Genomic DNA, 24,374 nt, shown 5'->3' with positions numbered 1-24,374 from the left:
CTTTATGAAATAGGGCAATGAACCTTGTGCTGTCATTGACTTTCACAAGCGTGTAATACCTCATTATGTAACCAACTTGGGGCCAAGTCCTGCATTTCTTACTGGCAAAACTCCCACTGAAGACCAGAGGAACAGAAAGTAAGTCGGATTTCAGCAGATTGAGGAATGAAAGATTCCTCTTCAGTAAAACACTGTTGTTCTAGCTTTGGATGTCTTATTAGATAGCAACATCAGTTGGGAGGCAGCTAAATAAAAGCATCTGATTTTCAAGTGTTGCACAGGCCCAGAATTAATTTTGCAGTTAATGCCCTTATTTGGTTACAGATTTTGGCTTCTGAATTTGAAATTGCAGCCTTTAAGCCCAAGCACAGACCCCCCCTTCCATGCACAAAATTTCCACTGAAGTATGCTGCATCTAGGGGTGAGCAGGAGATGTGAGATCATTCCTTTTTCCTTGAAATAAAATTTTAAAGGCTAACACATGACAGTCACCAATGAGTGTATAGAATACACACTCAATCTGGAAAATCTCACAACCTTTCATGGTACACAAGATGGAGATTTACATATATGCTGCTAGAACTAATGAAAAAAGAACCAGCTGAGTTAGGAAAACATGCTTATGCATTAGTGGCAGAAGAAAACAAGGTAGCAAATACTAAATATATGACACATAATAAAGAAAGCCCTGTTTAGTTTTTGTAAACTTAGGATCAGCCTAAAAGCCAGAGCTTATAAAATAGAAAAGGTAGGCAAAGTCAAAATCAAGTTTGGTGTTGTTATAGCAGTGGTATTTTTCCCTGCAAAGCCCTCTATATCCAAAACTACCTAATTTAGCTATTCAAAAAGCAATCAATCAATGGCTTGTCATAAAAAAAATCAGCTCTTGTTTTTCATTACTAAATGAAAAGAAAAAGTCAAACCTTTTTAGGAAGTGTGAAGCGGCCTCAAAATGTATCTCTAAGTTTATTTTAGAACACCAAAGTTTCCAGCATAGTATCTCATCTACTAATAAAATGAGCTCCCTATTTTATAAGAGAAGTCAATACGTCTATGATGTTCCTGTCTCAGCTCTCATCTCAAAAAATTCCACTGCCAGGATCACACTGGGTGAGACCTGAGCAGTTCCAGCTAGAGGCACTAAGGGAAGCAGGAATCAGGACACTGGGATCACCATGCTGCTTTGTCCTGGAGCCTTTCATGTTACTTGGCTTTAGCCACAGGCAAGCTCCCTCCCTTTCATATCCTTGACACCTAGCACAAAATCAGGAGAGCACTTAGCATAATTTAGGTTAATAGGCTCTTCAGCCCCAGCTCAGTTACACAGCAAGGAGCGCAGTAAACTGAATTAGCAATTTATCACATGTACTTTCTCCAGCATTAATTGATGCTATAATCACATAAGGCTTATCAACAAGTTTCAGTGCTGCTCGAGGCAAAAGTATGAAAAGCAAGCACTGATTAGCTGTAAACATGTTCATGAAAGAGACATCTCTTCTTGGTGATGCCAAACAATAGCATAAGAGGCAAAGGGCAGAAACTGATGCACAGAAAGTTACACCTGAAGAGCAGGAACTTCACTGTGTGAGTACACATTGAACAGAGTGTCCAAAGAGCGTGTCAAGTCTTCCTCATTGGAGGTACTCAAAAGCCATCTGGATATAACCCTTAGTACAATACTCTAGGGGATCTGCTTTTGTACAGAGGTTGGGTTAGATGACCTCCAGTGGCCCCTTCCAACCTCACCCATTCTGTGATTCTGTGGCGACAGTGGGAAAGTCTGGCTAGAATGGCTTAAGTTGAAGCTCTGCACCATGTACGGCAAGGAGACCCTCCCAGGCATATTGGGCCCAAACGAGGCCCTAGTCTTTTCCTCCAGAATTATTCCAAAGGAATCTAAAAATATCACTGAATGCTGGCTTCTGAAAATGGTACTTTCAGTAATCATCAACAAGAAAAGCTGTTTCACATTTCACTTCTGAGTTACAGCCTTGTGCTATGGTGACACTGCAATGACAATAGAATACTTCACAAAAGCTTGCTTCTCAGCTAAACATATTTAAGAACTTACAGGGAAAAAATAACCCTGATTTGCCAGTTCTACCTCCTTTCATATATTTAAAGTTAGCTCTTCCCAATTTAGAAACATTTACTCACTGCTGATGAACTAAAACTACAGAGGAGAATGATTTGTACTACTTTCTACCTCTAGAATTGCAAATAAGTTTGAATTTTCAACACTGAATGTCAACAATTTTGGCCTAATTACATCAGTGAGTCAGCACTAAAACACAATAGGGCAGAACTAGTGTATAGCAGTAATAAATCCTCATTCACTGACTGACTATCAGATACTGCACAACTGGAACACTGACTACTGCTGAAAAACTCAATGAAAAAGCACTAAGCTAAAAAGATTACTTCTCTTAAATGAAAAATATGGAGATATTCTATGATGCCATTTTTATAAAGCCATTCTTCACAGAAGAATTAATTTCCATATAACATTCATTTTGAGAAATCATCCGGGTTTCTCTCAGTGATGTTGCAAGGTTTCTGCACTCATATATCAGAACACGATTCATCTGGAGTTATGAAAATCACTTTACAAATATGATTTTCCTTGGAGGTGCAGAGTCATAACTGCACAGTCTTTAAGGCTTGGGGAAAAGGGTTTGCTTCATTTGAAACACTGAAGACAATTCATGAAGAGAAAAAGATTACTGAGCAAAATCCAGAAGGTCACTACTAAACACTGGGAATACCATCAATACAGAAAAAAAGATTTTGACAGCCATGAATTTTTCAGATCACACAGCCTTACATCACATGCTGCAGGTGTAACTTTCAGATATGCACAGCTGCAATTTTTGTTTAAGGACTTTTTTATTATTAAGGAGAAAGAGAAAGGAAAGAATAGGAATAGAGACAATTACTTCTACCACTTGTGAAAATGCAATCACTGTGGATTCCTACAAATTTCTGAACAAAACCAGTGATATTACAAGGGTTCAAAAATCACACAAATGGTGATTTTTAAAAGAAACATGACAGTGAGTAATCTGCTGAACATGACCCTCCTGCCTTCCAATTCTTGTGTCTACTGTGGAAGAAGACCGTGGCAGGCTAGGGGAGAGCACAGAAGCAGAAGACGCTCATCAGAGACATGTAAATTAGTACATGACACAGAACACATGCAACAAGATCCACCAAGGCAGTAGCAACCCTAACAGGCCAACAACAGAGAAATGTGACAGCAGTTGGCACATCTCAGAGTGACTGATTATCTAATGGTGACTGGCCCAATTAATAATACAAATATGCGTTGATATCAGGAGTGGGAATTTTGTGGTACCAAACCTTCTCATTAAAGCTATTATTTCCCCCTGGTAACACAAACAGTATTTCATCTCAGACTGCAGGATGCTCTTTGTTTGATTTTGCTTGCCTAGTTTTCCTGCTGCTTTCTAATGACTTTGTGACTATGTTAGCTAGTTATAGCCAATCAGTAAGAAGTGAGAAACACTGCTGAAACAAAAATTCATCAAGTTTACCAAAATCAGGCATGTATTACTCAGATGATCTCTTTTGCAAGCAGTATCAGGCGCATTAATTAGACCATGTTCACCAAATCACAAAGTGTAAAAAAGTGCACTGAATTTCAAACTCATAGGTAGAGACAGTGAGAAAACATCCTAGTGTCTTCTGTAGAAGAATGTTGCTAATAAATGTATAAACATAGCCAATGCAAGTGCACTATGCATGCATTTAAATTTTCTTAGAGAGCATCTTTGATTCGCAAACTCCAAATTTTTAGGAAATATCTGAAAAATATTTTAAAGAAAAATAATAAATTCTATTGCTTATCTATACATAAATCATTTAGATCAGCTAAATTGTAAAAGCCTTATTATACTTATGTGTAACTAATGAATTTTAATTAAAGGATTTGCCTATAAAGAAGAGAAAAAATAATATGCAAAGAGAATGTTGATTCACATTCAAATAACATAAAAGAAAAAATTCTCAGTAATCTGTTCTTTAGGGTATGTAATAAATTATACGTATATAATATTTTCTGATATTATTTATGTATTTGACTGTTTATTTTGAAGTTTTAATACAACATGTAAGTATGGTGTAGGTGCACATTATATGAACATGTCTACCACTATTGCAAATATTTTTCCTGCATACCTACCTAATTTTAACTCCTTTTAAGTCGTCTGGGTTATTCATACCCCTAGAATTATATACATTTCTATCTGTCACAAGCTTTGGCCACACAAACAACACAGATGCACTTCCCACATGGAGAACAGTAGCTTGATTGATGTAGAGGTTAATGTAACTTTGCCCTGAGCAGATGAAGAAAATCCTTATTCCTAAGGCAGTATTTTGCAAGAAAAGCCCCCAAAACTTCAGTTGGCTTCAATAAAAACAGGAGAGAAATTTGTATTTATATATTTACCTAAATATCGGTGTGTGTGAGTGTGTGTATGTGCACATATGTAAAATGATACTTTGCCTAACAAAGTAAATATACAACTATATAGAATTTAAAGGACTAGTTTCTTTTAAAACAAAAACTCAGTTAGTTGCACACCTTTGTCATGCACTGGCATACAAGAAGTGGTCCTGTTTTTCTGAAGGTCTTTTGAAACCACCTAACAAATGAAGTGTGCCCATTGACTTTATTTCTAAAACTTTGGGTCCAGTTAGTAAATAGAGTGTGTTGCCAATATGCTGAGTGTTTGGCTTGGATGGGCCAGTGGCTCCAGGATACCGGCAGAAATTTTACACTGGCACACACCAAATTTCACTAAATCATGTCACTCCAAAAAAACCAAATAAAGCAACACTTTTACTTCCCTGAATTAAACAAGGATGCAGGAAGTATACCACAAGCTGTATTAGCCCTGCTAGAAATGTGCAAAAGCGGGGTAGTTGTACCATGCAAAGCATGCAGAGAGAAGAGGAAAAAAAGTACTGAAGCACCAGGGGGATACACGCATTTGTTAAAAGAGATTCTCTAAGCATACTAACCTGCTGGTTCTAATGAATTTTCTACTTTGTCGTTAACATCGAAAACACGATCATGAACACCTATAGTTTTCATACAGCTGTCTATAACAAAAATAGAGATATAACAGCCAAATATGTTAGTCAAACACCCTTACATTCCCCACTTTCCTTTTTTCCTCTCTTTTTTTCTCTCTATTTACTGTACATAATTAGGCTTATTGATATTTTAAAGTCTGTGGCACTTGTCCAAATGCCAGTATAAGTCTTCCATTTGTACAAAGTTCAAGAAACAACAAGTTAGCAAGTGCCAAGTAATTCAAACAAAGCTTTACGAAAAATGGTAAGAACATACAATGAAAATCGTAATGCAAACATTTCTGCATGTAGAGAACAGATACAAGATTTAACCATAAAAAAAAAAATAATTGTTTACTAGACCACACAGTAAAGTAGGTGCTAGAAAGCCACCCTCAAAATCTTAATCTGAAGAACTTACTTGCTGGTCGCACAAACACCTTAAGCTTTAGGCAGGATCTCCTTCCATTATCTGGGATTGCAGAAGCTGTGAAATGAAGAAAAAGGAAAAATAAGTGGAAGAGCAAGAGAGTGAAAATTCAAAATATATTTTGGGCTGAAATAAAATATTCTTTCTCTTTCCTTCATCTGAAGGACTGGCCACACTTCAATCCCTGAACATAAGGACTTCAAGTGCACAAAGTAGCTTGATTATGCAAAAGCATATAATAACTGAAGATTTTATTCAAATTAATTTCTTTATTATTTTACATGGAAGAAGTGAAGCACATGCTACTTTCAATGTTTCATTACCTCCTTTCACCTTCCCACACATTCTTCTTGAACACTTTTTTAATATGGTTTTTGTTACAATGCATGTGTCCACACTGAAAAAATACCTCAGAATACAGAATACTCAGAGAAAAGCTAACCTTGAAATTCTAGGCCATAGACTTCAACAACCCAAAAAGGGATGAAAAATCAAAATTACAGTGGTAAAAATGGAACTATCTATATACTTCCAGCAAAGTAGAAATACACACCATTAAATGTTACAGCAAACTCAGTCTCCACATGCATCGGTCTTTATTGAGAAAATACTCATCTTGCTTCAGTCAAAACACTATCTCTCATGCTATACAGCTAACAAAACAAAATCAGTTTATTCCTACTTTCTGCTCTCCCTCATAGTTTCCCACACAAAGTATTTAATTTTTAAGAATATTTACTGTATTAGAAGAAAAAAATAGATGGAAATATGTGTAGCCCTAATGCAAAAGGTCACCCACAAAGATTTAGTGGCAGCACCTGCTTATTTCACAGAAAAAGTGCTGTTGTGATAACTTCCTTTCTATAACCATTCTTGCCCCAAAATACAACAAAATAGGGAAATATGCCTGCCTCTCACCACTAGGGCACTGTCTGCCAATATTTACACGCCAGTAAATTTCTTCAATATCTGCAATTCTGATATTGTACACTTGCCCACAATTCAACATAGGCAACCAAGTAACTTGACTTGGGCATGAAGATCTTCACTTGTGAAAAACCATTCACATTTATTTTCTTGAAAACATCTCAAGAGCTATTGCTAAAAATATTACCCAAAGCACTGCAGAGGACCTTTCATTGCATTCAAAATCTATGTACTAGGGCAGAATGAATTGCATTTTGCATTAAATGGCCACTACTGGGAAAGATGATTGGTCTGACAAGATGTTAGTTTCCTCTGTTAACCCTTATTTCATTCATGTCCTTGCGTGTGAAAAACAACTAAAACAATTTATACACAGACATATAAACTCTTTGTCTTCATGTTAAGCTTACAACAGAATGGCTCCTCAAATAATTTGAAATAAATTCCCTAAGTCTTCGATAATGTGCTTGCGGGAAAGGCATCCAATTTTTCCTAGAACTTACCAAGAACTAGCAAATTCAGTACAAACACAGAAAAGGAGCAAAGTAAAGAATCTAATACAGTTCATGTTGTGATTCTGCATCTAGAAAGTTGCTCCCCTCTTTTAGCAAAACAAAAATCATGCAGAAATGATGGTCTCCTACCACAATGCCAAGCAGCTAAGAGTTAACAGCTGCCTTTGACTATAGCATCTTATCAAGTCAGAAAAATTCCCTCTGTTGAGTTTGCAGTAACTGGTGTGTTACTTGGGGCACAATATTGCACTCTGTGGCTATCTTCAGGAAATTATGTCATTTCAGCAGCCCTCATTGAATATATGCAACTGGCTAATTACTTTATTAAGACTAAACAGGCAATTGTAAATTTCTCAAAAGATAAGAATACTATAATCATTACCAAATTACTAGGATAGAAGTAAAAATCACATTTCCAATATGAAACAAAACTGAATGCCTACAGTAAATTTATCAGTGACAGATTTTTTATGCCCAGAAATTATTTCAGAGGTGCATTTTGGCACACCTTTATTTAAAGGCAAATTTTTGCTTTGATGCTTACATGCTCTTGCTTATGTCCATAAAGTAAGCATGTTTTGCTTATTTAAGCTGCCGTTTATTAGACTACTCTGTTAGCCAGTGACTAACTAGAATACCTGACTAGCTAGGAGAGCTAGAAGCTAATAATATCCCATCTGGAAATAAAATCTATTCTTTCTGGGAAAACAGAAAATTAATGCTTAGTACGCTGAAGGTCATATGTTCACATAATATCCACACACACATAGGAGCAAATAACAGCTAGTGATTTGCCATATTCTTGTGAAGAAAAATATTAAAATCCATTCACTGTTGAGATATTTTCCATTATTTTACACTCTCTTGCAACTGTAGAGTATATCATAAAGGACTGTCCAATTGCAACCATAACAGTTGCACTTAAATCATCATTCCAGAAACTGGCACAGTCTTAACAAGAAATTTGAAATAGTGCTTTTCTTCTTTACAGAGAAACTATGTATTTTCAATGTTTGCTGTAAACTCAGAAAGATTCCTCTTTAATCAGTGTTTTGCACCTTCAGAAGGAATAATAATGTCTATCCAAAAAAATCAAGTATCATTTTTCAGCAATTCCATCTTCCTTAACAACCAAGACCAAGGTGATGAAGGGATACATTACAACTTCTTTGGCCTTCTGGAGAAATTAAATGCTGTTTGCCAAGATGCATGACTGCAATCAATTATTTTACTTCCTTTCTTTTACTTCCAGCTCTCTCCTCTTCCTTTCTCCCTCACATCTTAAAGGAAAAAAAATACACCAATGTTTTAAGTTTTTGATTTTAGACCAGATGTATCACGCATTGGAAAGCGTCAGGGAAGGAGAAAGAGAACTGCTCCTTGTCAGCTGGGATCTATTAAAGCTGCTTCTCAGGTTGCTGCAGTTGCTACATTCCACTGAAATTAGCTACAGTATAAGAAACATTGTCCTTTCTAGGTGGTAGAATGAGAAATTTCTTTCTCCTTCCCGAATGAAATCAGGTTGGACCCTAAGGCTTTGCTACAAGACTTTTCTATCTGCCCATTTTAAAGGTGATATTAGCTATAAAATACAGGCCAGTTCTGAGAGCAAGAAGCCTCTGATGCTAATGGAACCTGTCTGAAGTAACACTTTCCATTTCAAATGCCAGAATTCCCATGGAAAAAAAAAAAAAAAGGCAAAAAAAATTGATTCCTCGCTGCAAAACAAAAAAGAAACCTTTGAAAAAACTCCCCTATAAGGAGCAAAATACATTATATCCACTTATTTTTTCATTAATGATATTAGACTGGAAAAGATCTCACTGCTTTAGTTTGTGTCAAGAAGAAACACAATTGAAAACAGATGAGGAGCTCTGAAATGTTATTTCCTACATGTTATTACAATTTCTATCATACTTCCCACTTCCCCTGCCCTACTTCACCTTTGCCAGCAAGTTCATGAAAATCTCCTGGGTCCCACTCTTAAAAAATATTTTAGACCTCATGATTACACAAAGACTTGGGTGAAAAGAAAGTGAACACTAAAATCCCTCTGAAATCACAAGATACATTAAAACATCTCAAAGATCATAAAAATAACTGGTTTGATATCTTCATTAATTTTTTTAAATAGGAAATTCCACAATTGAGAAGAAATTTAAATCATGAGTTCTCTGTTCTTCAGATGAGAATTCCATCTGCACTCGTTGAACTAGGAAAAAAAAAAGCACAATGAACTATTGCACAAAGGACTAGGTCCAAGCTGGATCTGAAAACAATCTATAATGACAAATTAGATGGGAAAACGTCTTGTCTCTGAACTGCTTCTGGTTACCATTTTTATACCCTGTAAGGAAAGGAAAGAGAGTGATAAAAATTATTCTCTCCTCATCTACAGCCAATCCATAAATATTTCCGTATTTGCTAGCTATACTTAAATTCAAAAAAAAAATATATACAACTCCCTCATCTCCCTCCTAAGTAGTTCTCGGCTAGAAAACACATGGTGCATTATTAATATATTAGACATAAATAACAGGTTAGGTCCTTCCTCAGCCTGGTAACAATTATCAGAGTTATTCAATGACTCCAGAAAGCTGCAGATAGAGAACAAAAAAGTAGCATATATAGAAAACAGTTATGCAGTTCAATTACTATGATAAATCCCCAAAACTCATTAAAGGAGTCATCAAGATATGAACAAATCAGCCTACAAAATAAGCTAGTTAAAAAGTAAATGTAAAAAAGAAATAAATTAAAATTTCAAAAGTAACGTAGTTATCAGGACCTGCTATTGATGTGACAAAAGCAGCAATCATTTCCTTTCCTGAGAGGCAACAGTTCTGCTGGCAAATACCTGAGGCCAAGTTTCTAACCTAAAATCAAGTTATCAGGATGTCCCATTTAAAGTGTCTCAACCATCCTATTTACTGATATTCACATGTAATCAGTCGTTACCTCTGCTTGCCTCCTCACTCATTCTTGACTTTCTAATTACAGGACTGCACTTTTCCCTAAAATGCAAGTCCAGATAACAGAAAAAAAAAAGGGATCACAAATGCAGTTCAAATCCTTCTTTAGCACTACAAAGACATTTAACATTCATGGCACAAGCCACTGTGGGCCTTATTAGAATGCGAAACTGGTTCAGTTGGAAACAGCACTCCGTTTATCTGAGGCTCTCCAACAGCACCTTTGTTTAGAACATGGGGACACTGGTAAAGAACATCCTTTCCCTATGCAGAAACACCATGCCTCTGCAGATACTCTGCAGATGGCAATTCTCTTACTATTTCGTATTTCAATTTCTATCACCAGTTCACTTGGAGTATTCTCTGAAGGGATTATAAAGCACTGTTTGTGAAACACAGGAGACAAGGCAATGTTCTCATTGCATTTTTAAAAAATGTGATCTATGTTTTCTTCTGTCTGCTAGGAAATGCAGCAAACAGTGTCTCCTTGTAGGCAAGAAATGAGAAATCATGCCTGAGAAATCTCACCTCAGTTCATTGCAGATGTACTACTACTAGCACCCTCTGTTACACAAATTCTGTCTCTGATAAGTGCTTCCCAACAACAACCACTGAATAGAAGTACTGTTTCAGACTGCCAAGTATTGTATCAGAAGCCAATAGAGCATCAATTCTGAACTTTCCAACACAATAAATCGAGATGCCACATGCATACAGCTTGAGTAAATATTTAGCATTTACTGCTCAGACAAAAAGGGTTGTATATATAAATTCTGTAAGCAACCTAGTACACAGGATGCTGGATGTTGGAGATCAGAAACCTATGTGTAGGCAGTCCTTGCACTCTCTTAGATCTGTAGTTTACAGACAATCTCTTCAGGAGAAAATACTTATAGCTGTGATTTGCCACCAGCCCTTTCAGGCACAGGAGCACTCCCATTAGTCAAATCCAATACCCCTGTAACCTTATACAACCTGCAAATCATAACTCCACCAACATGAGGTACTCTAACACCCAATATTCTTGTTCAGCTACAGAGCTTTAGAAAGTTTTAAGAGTCATCTGCTTTTTTCGTTGTACAGAAATGAGAGCATTAAAAATGCAGTTTTCCATTATGTTTGCCACAGGCAATATTTCTCAATTTGTGCAAGTCAGAAGAAAAAAAATAGCCTATTAGTTGTTAGAAGAGCTCAGCCTTTCCCCTGTAGGTTTTCATATGATTTACCATACAACATAAATGTATGCAAATTAGCCAGGTAAATGCAGAATTAGTTATTAATATTCTTCTCACAGTTTAGATTGAAAAAAAGTTATGAATTTGCATAAATGGTACAACAGAAAAAGTCAGCTAGAATTAAATCAACCAATAAAGCACTCCTCTGTGTGCATACATGAAGACCCATATCTAAGAACAATGCAGGATTTTTGAAAATTATTTATCAGAAAATAAGTTAATTTAAAACATTTATAGATAATTTTCTCTTGTACCTATTGAAACAAAAAGAATTTAAAATATATAAATATTTGTCCAACAGAAACCACTTCTTTCACCAATACTTGAATTTAAATTAGAAGTCTTTGCATGCCTGCTCTTCCATTCCAACCCATCAGCAAAAGATTTGTTCTGGTAGCATACGCATGACTCCATTCTGAGAAAATTAAAATATTGAATGATTATGACTAAGTCATTCTTCAGACCTAATAATTAAGCACAATTCCTCAATAAATCATGACTAAAATTTCTGGTAGCTTTGTTCTAGCCAATTCTATCATCTCTGTATTTAGTAATAACCAAGATGAGAACATGAAAAAATTACTGAGCAATTTAAAGGTTCAGAAATCTCAAGTCAGCAGAGAGACAATCTAAACTGAAAACCCACTTGACCCAGGGCTGCTAACAAGACTCATAAGCTTCTAAAGAAGAAAAAAAAAATGACCAGAAATGGAAATAAAATAAATAAACACATGAACAAATAAACATGAAAGGTGACAGCTAATACTGCTCATGGCTTAATACAAGCAAAAGTAGTGTGGATACTAGCATGTCCAATTGCATATTTTAAACTCCACGCTATTAATAGGGCACATAATACAAGTGCATATTTTGCACTACACTTGCATGCTCAACTACATCTGTATTTAATTTTTGCACTGATCTCAGTATGTATATAGGTACATGCCTACACACAAACACAGACTTATACATTGTGTTTCATTCAAAATATAAATGACAGAGTACACAGCATGGAGGAAAAGATTTTTTAAAAGGCATGTCCATGACAAACAGATTGGGAAACCCTACCTTTATTTCCTAATGTCTTATACATAATTTGGACTGGCATTGCACTGTGTAAACGCACTGCATTATTATGGCCTATCTTACAAGTGACTACATTTCTCAGATCTACTAAAAATAACCTAGTAAATGGAAATGAGTTGTCAGACAAATGCTATTTTAGCAAGAGTTCTTGGAAGAAAGCAATACAGAGTTACTGTTTCTGCACTTAATGCTGAATTAATTGTCCCATTGCAACTGCTTGGCCAGGAAGAATATAATTTTTCTTGCATTTCTAATCCATTGCAGCTTATATATCTGGTTGAAGACTGTAGAGACTGAAAACATGTTTTGCATCAAAGTAATACAAAAAAATCCAGCCATGTGTGTTGGGAGATGTAAACCATGGACCTCCAATTTTATTAAGCCATTTGTTTAGTATTTCCTCTTAGCATGGTCTAGCCCTATGTCTCTTTCAGGAAGGTCCTGTTTTTCCTCTAAGGGGGAATTTAATGACAAGCTTTGTCTGTTGCTGGCCTGGCTGGTGTACTGGAGTCAGACTTTTTTAGTGCAGAACATCAAAGCAACCCAAAGTTCTTCAGTGCAGGACACCACCAGAGGTGAACAGCAGCTGAGGCATACGAGGCAACACTCTGAATCCAGTGCAGAAGCTTTCTGTAGTCATACTTTTATCATCTGTGCTTCCAAGTCACTGAGTCCAGTTGAGTTCAGCAACGCCTCAGCACAGGGCAGCCTGTACCCTTTACACCTCGAAGAGTCTGGCTAAACAGATATTACAGATGCTGGAAGATCCAACTGTGCCTGCACTGTTCCTCTCACCTGAGCCTTGAACCAGTAAGAAAACAAAGCTCAAAGTTCTCCACAAAGACTTTTGTTTCTTTTTATAAAAGCAAGAACATTTATGTTTAGAGTGAAGCTGTCAAGTAACTGCAACTAACTTGAGCTTCTCAGACAATCAGTTTGCTACTGTGGTGCTTCTTCTCATTAAAGAACAAAGAAAGCTCTGCTGGAAATAAGACAAAAGCATATCTTACTTTGAACGGACTTTTAGTTCCATATAAGTTTCTGTGAAATATAAGGATGTAGGAATGAAATATGGACCATATAGTTACTTCCACATGAAATATCTGCAGGCATTTCTCACATACAAGGTTCCTCTTTCACAAATTCAAACTGTGTTGCATACCTTAAAATAAGTGCTAACATTTCTGCATTAGCCCAATATAAATGACTGATGTCATATTTTCTATTGCAACAAACCAACACTTATTAACTAGAATGAAATAAAACCCTCAGATCTCATTACTGATTTCAGTGGCATTCACAAAACCAAACACAGTTATTGTACTACATTAAGACTGTATTAGAGCAAATTGCTAATAAAACAAGTTAATACTATCAAATAAAGCACTTAGAGAAAAATATATCCTCCTACTTTCCATAAGCTCTTTTATACTTTGATTTTCCCTTGGTATCACTAGAAATAAAATGGTTTTCTTCAAGCTGGCTATCCAGTTTGCTAATTTTCATCTCTAAGAACCAGACATAAGAAAATCTTTTGAAGAGACATTATAGTCTTGTTACTAAAGTAAATATCTTTGTGATCTTTAAAGCAACATGTTCACCCGCATGGAATTTGTGGGTATTGTATCATGTTACTAAACTCATATACTTTATTGCACTTCATATTATCCATCACTAGCTTTGCCATGGCTGACACTATAATTAAAGAAGAGGGAAGGGTTCTATTCTAGTCCATCTTTATGGGTTTGACACTATCTTCAAAATATTTAGAAAAAGTTCTATCTTTCCATGCTATACTTGTAAATACTTGTAAATTCTGTCTGTTTACAAAAACAAATAAGTAATTTTACATGCAATTTTTAGGGTTGTGAAAATGTACATAGACATGAAATGTTAGTTTTGCTATTCACCTATGCAAGGCAACTAAGTGTGTTTATGTCCTGGGGAAGAGGGGGAAGCTGTAAAGATACAAAAAAGTCTTCAAGAAGTTTCAGGAGAAATTTAGGGACAAAAGCAAAAAAATAGGAGTTTTAGGGGGTTCAAAAAATGTGAGAATAATGCAATTTTGAATTTTGAGTGCACATGCAGGTACAAGAGTTTGCAAACATGCTGCTTACAGATAATAACTTTACTCAAAAATTTCAGAAGGTTTATCTCTTGGAAAAGTCCTAATAGCACCTTGGCACAGCCCACACACAGATAAACCCAAAATTTTGCAGGATGGAAACCAGGTATGTATGAGGAAAGCTAAAGTTTGGAAAACAGATCATGGTCCATTGTAATTGAAGCACTTATTATGACAGGTCAGGATTCTCAGGGCAGAGACCTTTTACTTCCTTACAGCTCCTACAGTCCTAGGCCACAACTGAGGACAGACACAACATATGCCAGCACTGTAGTAACAACAGTACACCTTTATCATGGGAATTCCCAGTTTGTTCAGGTCCTGCAGAAGGCATACTGAATCATTCCATCATACAAGTCAGAAATTAATACCCAGTCCTTAGAACGGATATAACCCTTCAATTTGTGACCTCTACCATGAAAAATTCAGGAACATATTAGGCTGAAGTTTTCTCCTTAGTCAAAATTTGTCCAGTGTATGAGGTAATAGCACTTTTATTTAAACTTCTATTTTCTTTCACTTATCTTGCCTGTGTTCAATGCCACAGGTCTTACTCATGTTTTGAAATTCATATTTTAAAAAGCCAACCTATCTGAGAATAACCATAGGCTCATCAAGGAGAACTTGTTAGGAATATGACATGTCCCATCTATGCCAGAAAAGGACTATAGTCTGTTGTAACTGTGACTGTGGGAAAGTCTAAGACACTCATGGGAGAGCTAACCTTTCATTATCTTCAGCCACAAATTATTTCCTTCTGAGTCTTCTTTTTATTTTTTTAAGAATAATGTATACCACAGGATGTTTAGCCCTATTCCTAGGGATCATTCCCAGATGAACTCAAAATTAGACATATATGTGTACACTTTTCCATAACTGGGACTTAAAAGCCCTGGTGGTTTGGAAATTATTTTAAAAGCAATGAATACTGCATCAGACTTGAAACACATGGGTACCTCTTGAGCTTTTCTCCTCCTGAACGCTCTAATAACTGTTCTCAGAAGTGAAGACAGAACTCTACCTCACTACTAGAAAAAGCCCTGTTTCACACTAATAACCAGACTAAGCAGATTGGGAAATTCTTATCTCTATTTTCTATCTGCTACTTCCTGATCCAAGCAAACACCACTGCACAGAAAACTTATTTCTCTACTCTTTGCATGTTAGTGAATTAAAGAATCAGTATACCTATGCTGTGAGCAGTTTCTAATGGTGTTTCTCATATATAAGAACATACATATGGAAAACAATAGAGGACAACACAAAATAAATTACTGGGAAACCTTGCTGACACTTACTAACTTCAAAAGTGATGGACAAAAATCAAGCCTCATGTTTTTAGAGTAGCCCTGCCAGCCCTCATCCCACTTTCTGCAATCATGAATATCCCCTTTAATTTTTGTCTCAGCTCCAAGCTAATCTACAACAACAAACATTTGCACTGGATATAGTTCTGGCAGCTTGGAAGAGTTTCATGACAGTGTGCAAGAGATGCTTCTTTCCTCTCATGTTTAAAAGAGAGTTCCACGCTTTGAGTTTCTTCAAAGAAATCTGGACACACTTCATTTACCTTAGTTAGGAAAAGAGTCACTGAAATTAATGGATTTTCTCCCTGAGTTGCTGCAGCAAAACTTTCAGAATTCACAAACTGACAACCAAACAAACAAACAAACAAACAAATTTCCACATTTGAGATCACATCTCTCACTTTGGGGTGTGGGGAAGCATCATAGCTGCAAATATGTGTGTACCATCTGATCTGGAGTCTTCAGCAGCAAGGGTAGCAGATGCTTTCATACATATCTACGAATTATACAATATGGTATTGTTGGCTTGAAGGCCAAACACACCCCTGAGTATGCCTACACAGATGCTGCAGTACCAGCTAAGGCAGGCCAGGCATGCCTGCTGCTCGCCCATCCCACTCTGACAGCTGCCTCAGGCACCAGGCGCCTGGACCACAGAGAGGTGCGGAGTCCAGCACAACACCCAGCCAGGACAATCATAAACCTGGGGGGCTCAAGGCTTCTTCCAGAGACTGCACACCCAGAACCAATGACACAGAAGGACTGTTCTTGTTCTGTGTTCCTAGTTAATTTGTAAGATCTGTATAAACTTCCAGTTCACCTCTTAGGGGTCACTGAATAACTTGTTAGCCAAGTAAAAGTGCTGTGTATGCTCCTGCATTTTTCTCTTCTGCCCTTGTGAAATATCCTGCAGAGACAAGAATATTTTTTTCTTGGATCAAAATGGAATTTTTTTTTCCTGAAAGCCCATGAGGTGTGTAATCAAAGCTGGCACTGGAGCATCCTAATTATGAAACCCAGCAAGGCACTTTCACACACATTTTGTGGACTTCAGATTTCTTGTTCACAGAATATTCTTGCTGAGAAAGAAGAGGCCATGAAAAAAATTCAGTAAACAGAACCCAGACTGTCAGCAAATAATTTTTCACTTCTGCCTTTAATACTATGGTCAAATTAAGAAAAACTAATCCTGTATTTGTAACACCTTTTTTTGACAAAACATCCTGAACTCCTCAGGTGTAGAAATTACTGATGAGGTGGGGGTGGGAGACAATGAATGTCAAAAGGAGGAGAGCTCATATTTGTTTTGTTCAGAAAAAACATGCATCTTCATAAAATCATAGAATGCTTTAGGTTGGAAAGGCCCTTTAAAGATAATCTGGCTCCTCTCTCAGCACCACCCCTCCATGGGCAGGGATATCTCTTACTAGACCAGGCTACTCAAAACCCCATCCAACCTCCAGCAATGGAGCATCCACTACTTGTTTCTCCAGTAAAATCTCTCTGAGTAAATAGTTTTCTCGTAACATCTAATCTAAACTTACTCTCTTTAGTTTAAAACTGTTTCCTCTTGTGCTAGCACTACATGTACTCGTAGAAATTCCCTTTCACCTTTGCTACAGGCCCTCACTAGGTACTGGAACGCTGCTCTAAAGGCTCCCTTGACCCTTCTCCAGGCTGAACAACTCCAGCTCTCTCTCAAGCTGACGTGCTCCAGCCTCCTTGATCATTTTTGTGGCCTCCTCTGGAATTACTCCAACACATTCTTCTCATGCTGCAGGTCCCATGGATAGAGTACTCTACATGGGATCTTAAAAGCATGGAGAAGAGGAGAATCACTTTCCTAAACCTGCAGGCCCTGCTTCTTGTGCTGAACTCAGGAAACAATTGGCTTTTTGGGCTGCAAGCATACATTGCTGGGCCATGTTGAACTTCTCATTAACCAGTACAACCAAGTCCTTCTACTCAGGGATGCTTTCAAATCCATGCCTGTATTTGTGCTTGGAATTTTTCTGACACAGATGCAGGACCTTGCACTTGGCCTTGCTGAAACCCATGAAGTTGGCATAAGCCCACTTTAGGCCTGTCAAAGTCCCTCTGGACGGCATCCTTTCCCTCAAGACCATCAGCTGCAGGTGTCATCTGCAAACTTGCTGAGGGTGCTCTGATCCCACTCTCTGTGTCACTGACAAAGATGTTAAACAGCCCCAGTTCCAACACTGAGCCCCAAGGAATGCTGCTTGGCCCTGGTCTCCACCTCGTCATCAGGGCTCTTGAAACTAAGCTGAAGGAAAAATAGCAGGTTTGAAGTGCTACGGGTGCTAGCTGCTTTCTGCCGAGCTGAAGTGACCATTTTCAAATCCTTTCAATCTGTGGTGAAAAGATCATTACCATGCTAGTCCCAGGAAGTCAGTCCTCCTGCAAGTAAGCTCCTTTGTTATGAATATGGAACAGATGGAACCAAATCTATCTGCTCCATAGGAACAAAAACAGTTACAACCTAGCTCTCTCTATTAAAGACTCTACTTAGTTCCTTTATAGCACTGGCTTTCTGTGCACTGCTGTGAGGTTTTGACTTTATAGAAAAAGGCGCTTCATAAAAGCAATAGTTCTTAGTTTGAAACCAAAAGCAGCCTAAGAACAGTAGAAGACGAATGCTGTGTTTAACCTGCATGGCTCCTTGGAGATATGCAAATATTCAATTACTATTTTTTTAAAGCTGTGAAAAGGATTTTTTCTGAGGAGGAAAGCCAGCCATATGTTGCAGAGATTGTGCATCAATGACATAGAAGCGAAGTACATAGACAGCAATAGACTACTTACTCTAATAAAGGTTGAATCTATCTAAGTTATTGCAAGAAATAATAACATGGGTTCTTTTTGTAGATATGTAACTGTGGATCAAGATGACACTTCCACAAATAAACGTGTATCATTCTTTGAAAAACTGACCTTTTTTGGCAGGAGACAAAACCCCCTGAAATTAGGTCCCTATGAATACAAGAAAAGATTTAATACATCACTTATCTATAAATATTGCATAGTGTAGGACCTATTTCCTAAGGCTTTAACAGAAACTGTATCAATATCACAATTAACTTTGCAAATTGAAAACATGCACAAATATGCACAGATTTACTGACCCTGCTCATTAAGCAAGCATACGTAGAGAATCTGTCACTTCTCTTACCATCAGAACAATAACAAAAGCTAGCCACACATGCGACAAGTTCACATTCTCATAAAATCCCATACAACAAAAGTCAGAGGCCTCCTTTACTCACAGGTTAATATGTTAATGCATTTACCATTTGGCTGCTTTTTCAGAATAATTGAAATAAAGATTTCTGTTGCAGAATGCTTTGATTCTGACTAAATCAAGTCTTCAGGCAAATCTCCCCCCCACCAGCAAAGGCACAGCTTGCCTGAAGTCATAACCTTTGTTGGCAGGAGGGAACTTGCCTTGAAACAGATCATGAAGCAGATGTTTTATGCCAAATCAGAGTCTAGGGATACACAGGCTACTGCAAATAAAACTCTTCTCCTGTCTGTTCAGTCATTTCAATTCCCTGCAGCGTGAAATATGAAGTTGCCAACAAGCGGCTAGCGTACTACACAGCGCAGCAGGGAAAGCAAGCGCCACAGATGCACCAAGGGCTGGAAAACTCCTTCATTAGCTCTATTTTTCAGCCCAAGTGTGAACAGTGACACGTGGGCCATCCAAAGAAAGGTTCTTGTAAAGACAAGTTTCAATCAGGTCCAATTATAGAAATTGTGTGCACTTGCTTGGGGGAGAAGGAGTTTCATATGGCTGTGCCACAGCTCATGGTCATTAGTGGCTCACAAAAAATGTGGGTTTTTAAATTACTTTTCTTAAAAAATTTTGCACCTAAGAAACGTGAGCTGACAAAGTATCCATCTTCAGCCTCACAAAAAAAAAAAAATCCCATCAGCTTGCTATCAATTCAGGGTTCTGCTGAACAATTCACAACAGAAGACCTAGAGAAAATCTTGTTGTTAAAGCAGTGGGGTACCTCCGCACCAGAAGAGGGTTCAAGCCGTGCTATCACCACCTCTGTGGAGGTTTTGCACCTCTTGAGCAAAAGACTGAGAGCAGGGCAGTATTCCAGCTCCCTCTGTTACTGGTTCCTCCATCTAAATATTTCCATCTAATTAAGGTATTACCTATCTAGAGACCCTTACTATGAAAAGACTGATATTTAAAACCCAGTTTTAAGACTTTTTTCTTCTTAAAAGAAAGCTTGTGCTTTCAAGTCAGTTTCTATCCACATCAAAACTACAATGACTCTTTATTGTTTTTCTAAGGTAAGAGAAGCATTTTGTGTTGAAATGAAGGAACAGCTAACAATACAAGACAATCTTAGTCCTTGATTATGGCAGATCAGAAATGGGGCTCAAGTTGATGATAATATTTGTATTTCCACTTAAAACACACAAACAACACAAAAAACTGTTAAAAATACAAACATATAATTCAAATTAACCTACTGAAAAAGCTTTCAGGATGTTTACTTATCCACAACAGACATCACATTTTCAGAACAACTCTGTGCTTCATGTGCAAAGCATTTTAGAAATCAGGCCAACTATTTAGATACCTAAGTGACAGCTAAGTACTTCTAAAATTATGACTCAAATTGGCAATGCTAAACACTTCAGACATATGGCCTGTAATGAACACTATTTATTTTACCTACTTTGGACTGGGATCAAGAAAGAGTGGAGTAGAGGACACAGAAACTGCATTTACCCTGGGTTTAGGTGGTGGTTTTTTGGGTTGGGCTTTTTTCGTTTGTTTGTTTTACCCTGGTTTATTTTGTTGTTGTTCTTTTCTTTTCATTGTGTGTTCAGGTATATTTCAGATCAGTGTCCTAAAGCTTAGACGGAGTCCACTTAAATACAGATGCACCAAAACCAATGTCATTTTCTGTGGCTCAAGTCAAAATAGACCATGAATATCAAGACATCTGTATACACAGTTGTCAGAACTTTTTTTTCAGAAGTCCAGTAAAAGTGAATAAAAATAATTTTTTTTGCATGCATGTATTTACTTTTCCCATCTGATGTAAACCTATGAGTAAGAATTTATGCCTAGAAATTCAAAAAGCTGTTCCTTCATGAAAGAGCACAGAAAAAAAAATAAAAATCTACTCTTTAATCTTTTGTACCTCCTTCCCTTACAGAAAGGTATAATTTCAGAGTCTGCTTTTTTTGGCCTAACATACATTTGATTAAGAGCTAAGACAATTCCATGAGACTTTCTGTTGCTGTTTTATTTTACAGATATATATATATATGCTGTTCACAAGCACTCTGAGGAAAGGAATACAACTTTGTGAAAATCCAGCTGTATTCACACAAATACTAAGAGTATTAATTACAATTTACATTTCTAAAGCACAATGTTTCTCATTCTCCTAGTCAATACAGTTCAAAAAAATTTCCCTTCCTTTTCTTCCTACAACTTTAATTAGGCAGCAGAGGTTTACCAAAAGATTAATTTTGGATTAAGATTATATTTCATTCAAAATATTCTATAGTATAAAATGGAAACGTCCTAGGCAGAAATATCTCTTCTCAGCTAGATTAACATAATAAGAAATACTTTCCCTAGGCAGCCCTTTACAAGGGTTTTCTCCAAGCTCACTCTTAACTTACATCTTTTCAAATTAATCCATAATTTGGTTAGAAGCAGTGCTATTACCTCTGATAAGAACAAGCAGCTGGGATTTCCAAGCAGGTACTGGCTCACAGGTCTGGGACTCTTAAATCACCACAGACACTGACCACACTAGGTAACTGCAAAGACACTGGTGAATTCACTTTATCCTTCAATTAAGAAGGCAGACATAGTATGGTATGATAGGTAGTTACATAGTATGGTATGATAGGTAGTTGAGAAAACTCCAGGGAAAATGAACATTTTGTATTTTGCATCCCAAAGATCTGGGTTTTAAGCTTTTCTAGAAGTTGACATACTTCCTTAAGGAAGCTGATCACATTTTGCAGAGAATGACTCCTTCTGCTATTATCTTCAACAGGACAGATTTCAGCAGGAATGTCTCTCTCTAAGGCACATTGGTTACCACATTTGTTACCAAGAAGAGAAAGGGAACTAAGCACAGAGAGGAAGTAAAGTTAAAGACAGACACAGCTCTACCCTAAGAAGTGTCAGTCTCCTACTTAAACTAGAGCTAAATTTATCTTTAATCTCATTTTTATTTTGTGAAAATGTGTAGTGATTATGATTAAGCCACAAGACAAGAAACAATAGCTGGCCAGATCAGCCCATAGAGGAGAACAATAATCTATAATAATCTTCACTGGCACTTAATATTACAAATATCTCGCCCTTATTAGAACATCTTAGTTTGTGAAAATTAGCATTTTGATAATCACAACAGCTACAACTTTACCGCTTTTTTTTTTTTTTTAGAGATCTAACCAATATCTCCCAGAGAAATTGTGGAGTCTCCTTCGCCAGAGATATTCAAGAACCAACTGGATTCCACCCTGTGCTCTGGGATGACCCTGCAGAAGAGAGAGGTCAGACCAGATGAATCACTGTGGTCCCTTCCAACCTTATCCTTTCTGTGATTCTCTGGTTCTATAATATGAGACTCTTTCATATTATTATTTTATAAATTTACAAGATATATATACATACATGTATCTATATCCATACACACATACATATAGATGTTGAATTAATGGTAAATATAGGAAAAAAGGTTAGTCAGTTGAGAAGAAAACATTGTTCCAAATATTTAATCTTTTTAGAAGAACAGTATCCCTATGACAACACTCATCCTTACGAAAAATATGTAATAATAGATTTTATGCTTATATTAAGCCAGGAAAATAATCAAGTGTTCAGATGTACTGTATTCATCAGCTGCCCCATACTGATTTTGGGGAAAGAGAGGGGGCATTAATGTCATGACATAAGATTTCAAAAACCTCCACAGATGAGAATTGTCCCTGCAGAAATCTCTTTATGTTTGAGGTTGAACAGAAGCATTCCCTATTACATTTGACTATTAGTCACAGAAAGTTTCTCAGGGGAATAACACTACCTCTACCAATTTTATCATGCCCTTTTCTTGTGAAATATTTCACTGAAAATAATTGGAACCTAATGATGCTTCAGAGGAGTCTCTACATAAAAGAAAGAAATAATAGGAAGAAATGTTCTGTTTGAGACTGTTCATTTTTTTCACCAGATCCCTAGACATGCAATGGGAACTGTCAGAACTACCAACCAATTAATTTTCTAATCTCTTGTAATAAGTGTTTCTCCTTCAACCGTTGTTTGTCTCCTTTGTGTCAAAAAAAAGAATTTTCATTTATGTTTTGATTTCCTCAATTTTACACAATGCTAAAATGAGAAAGTGGAAGCAAAAATGGAGATACCATGACAGAATAAAATATAATACGTCTTTTTTTTAACACCTTGGAATATGATAACATCAAAAAGTAGTATGATAGGAAATTGATTTTGTCTGTTTGAAACACGTGAAAGTCTGCAGGTTATTTTGGTGGTTCGTCCTGCATTGCTGTTTGTTGTAGTGTGTTGTTAAGTTTCTTGTGTTATTCCCCCAATTTATGTATTGTTCTCCCCTATTATGTGTAAAATGGTTTCGTTCCCCCAGTTTTTCCCGCCACTGCTAGCCTGTCAGCTAAGTTGCTATAGTAACCGCTATTCATAGTTGCCGATGTGTAATTGCTCCTCCCCTAGTTTCCCTTATAAGTGAAAGTTGTTTCCTCCCTAGGTCCAGTCAATCACCCCCTTTCTCCTCCCAGGTTTCGAGAACCTTCTCCTCTCTGGAGATGGTGGTCGGCTGGGGTCCCAGGACACCTCCTTTACCTTTTGATTATTGGTCTCCATGGAGTGTCAGTTCTGTGAAGTTCATCCCCTCACCTTTCCTGATTAGTTCCGCCTGTACCCACCCCCCTCCTTTATAATCCTGTTTCACCCCCTATGAAAAAACTTTTTCCCGGTTGGTTTCCCCGCGTTTGGATCCCGCAACACCTTCATTAAACCGATGTTTAACCCCCGGGAAATGGTCAGCTCCGTTCCTCTCCAATACCAGCGGTGTAAGCCAGTCCGCAGCCAGCCACAGCCCGAGGCCATCAGACGCCGAAGGGTGCTGGCCAGGAATTGCAGAGGGGCGTCAGCCTTTCGCCCTCAGCTAGTCACACTCTAAACTTCGGGCCACATATGGCCCCCCTCTGCAGCTGTTAAATCCTACAATAATAATTTTGTCCTCTTTCTTATCATTCTAGTAATTTCTTATCCTGGGCCAGGTTCATGGGCTGCTCCTACAGTGCTCCAGAGAACTACTTGCAGAATATGAAGGGGTCACTGGTACTACTTTTTCCTGGAGATCCATATAGGACTTATAAAGCTATCTTAAGCAAAAAACACAAAGAACAAAGAAAGCATGAACAAAAATCTGCTAAAACCACAGGTAGACAGACTTCTCACTTCTCTTATTGGAATCTGGACTTGCCAATCAATTAAGAAATGTGGGCCTGGTTTGTTTGTTAACTTCATTCTGCTTTGTTGACTAAGCTGTTTCTGTTCTTAAAATGAATTACACCATCTTGTGTCTCCACAGTATAATTTTATCAAGAAGGCGACAAATCATAGTGG

General features: G+C 37.3%; 1 protein-coding gene across 2 annotated transcripts in view; it reads right to left on the bottom strand.

The window, feature by feature from the left end:
- The window catches only part of EFNA5 (ephrin A5), a 205,950-nt gene that overhangs the window by 4,238 nt on the left and 177,338 nt on the right, over window positions 1-24,374 (bottom strand). For both annotated transcript variants that reach the window (XM_064735970.1, XM_064735971.1), the window contains exons 3-4: window positions 5,522-5,587; window positions 5,047-5,127 (exon numbers count right to left, since the gene is read on the bottom strand). In XM_064735970.1, coding sequence (XP_064592040.1) covers window positions 5,047-5,127; window positions 5,522-5,587 — 147 coding nt within the window. The remainder of the gene's footprint in view (window positions 1-5,046; window positions 5,128-5,521; window positions 5,588-24,374) is intronic.

The sequence above is a fragment of the Zonotrichia leucophrys genome, chromosome Z (assembly GCF_028769735.1).
Source record: "Zonotrichia leucophrys gambelii isolate GWCS_2022_RI chromosome Z, RI_Zleu_2.0, whole genome shotgun sequence".
Taxonomy (NCBI): Eukaryota; Metazoa; Chordata; class Aves; order Passeriformes; family Passerellidae; genus Zonotrichia; species Zonotrichia leucophrys.
This window is presented reverse-complemented; position numbering and strand designations above follow the sequence as displayed.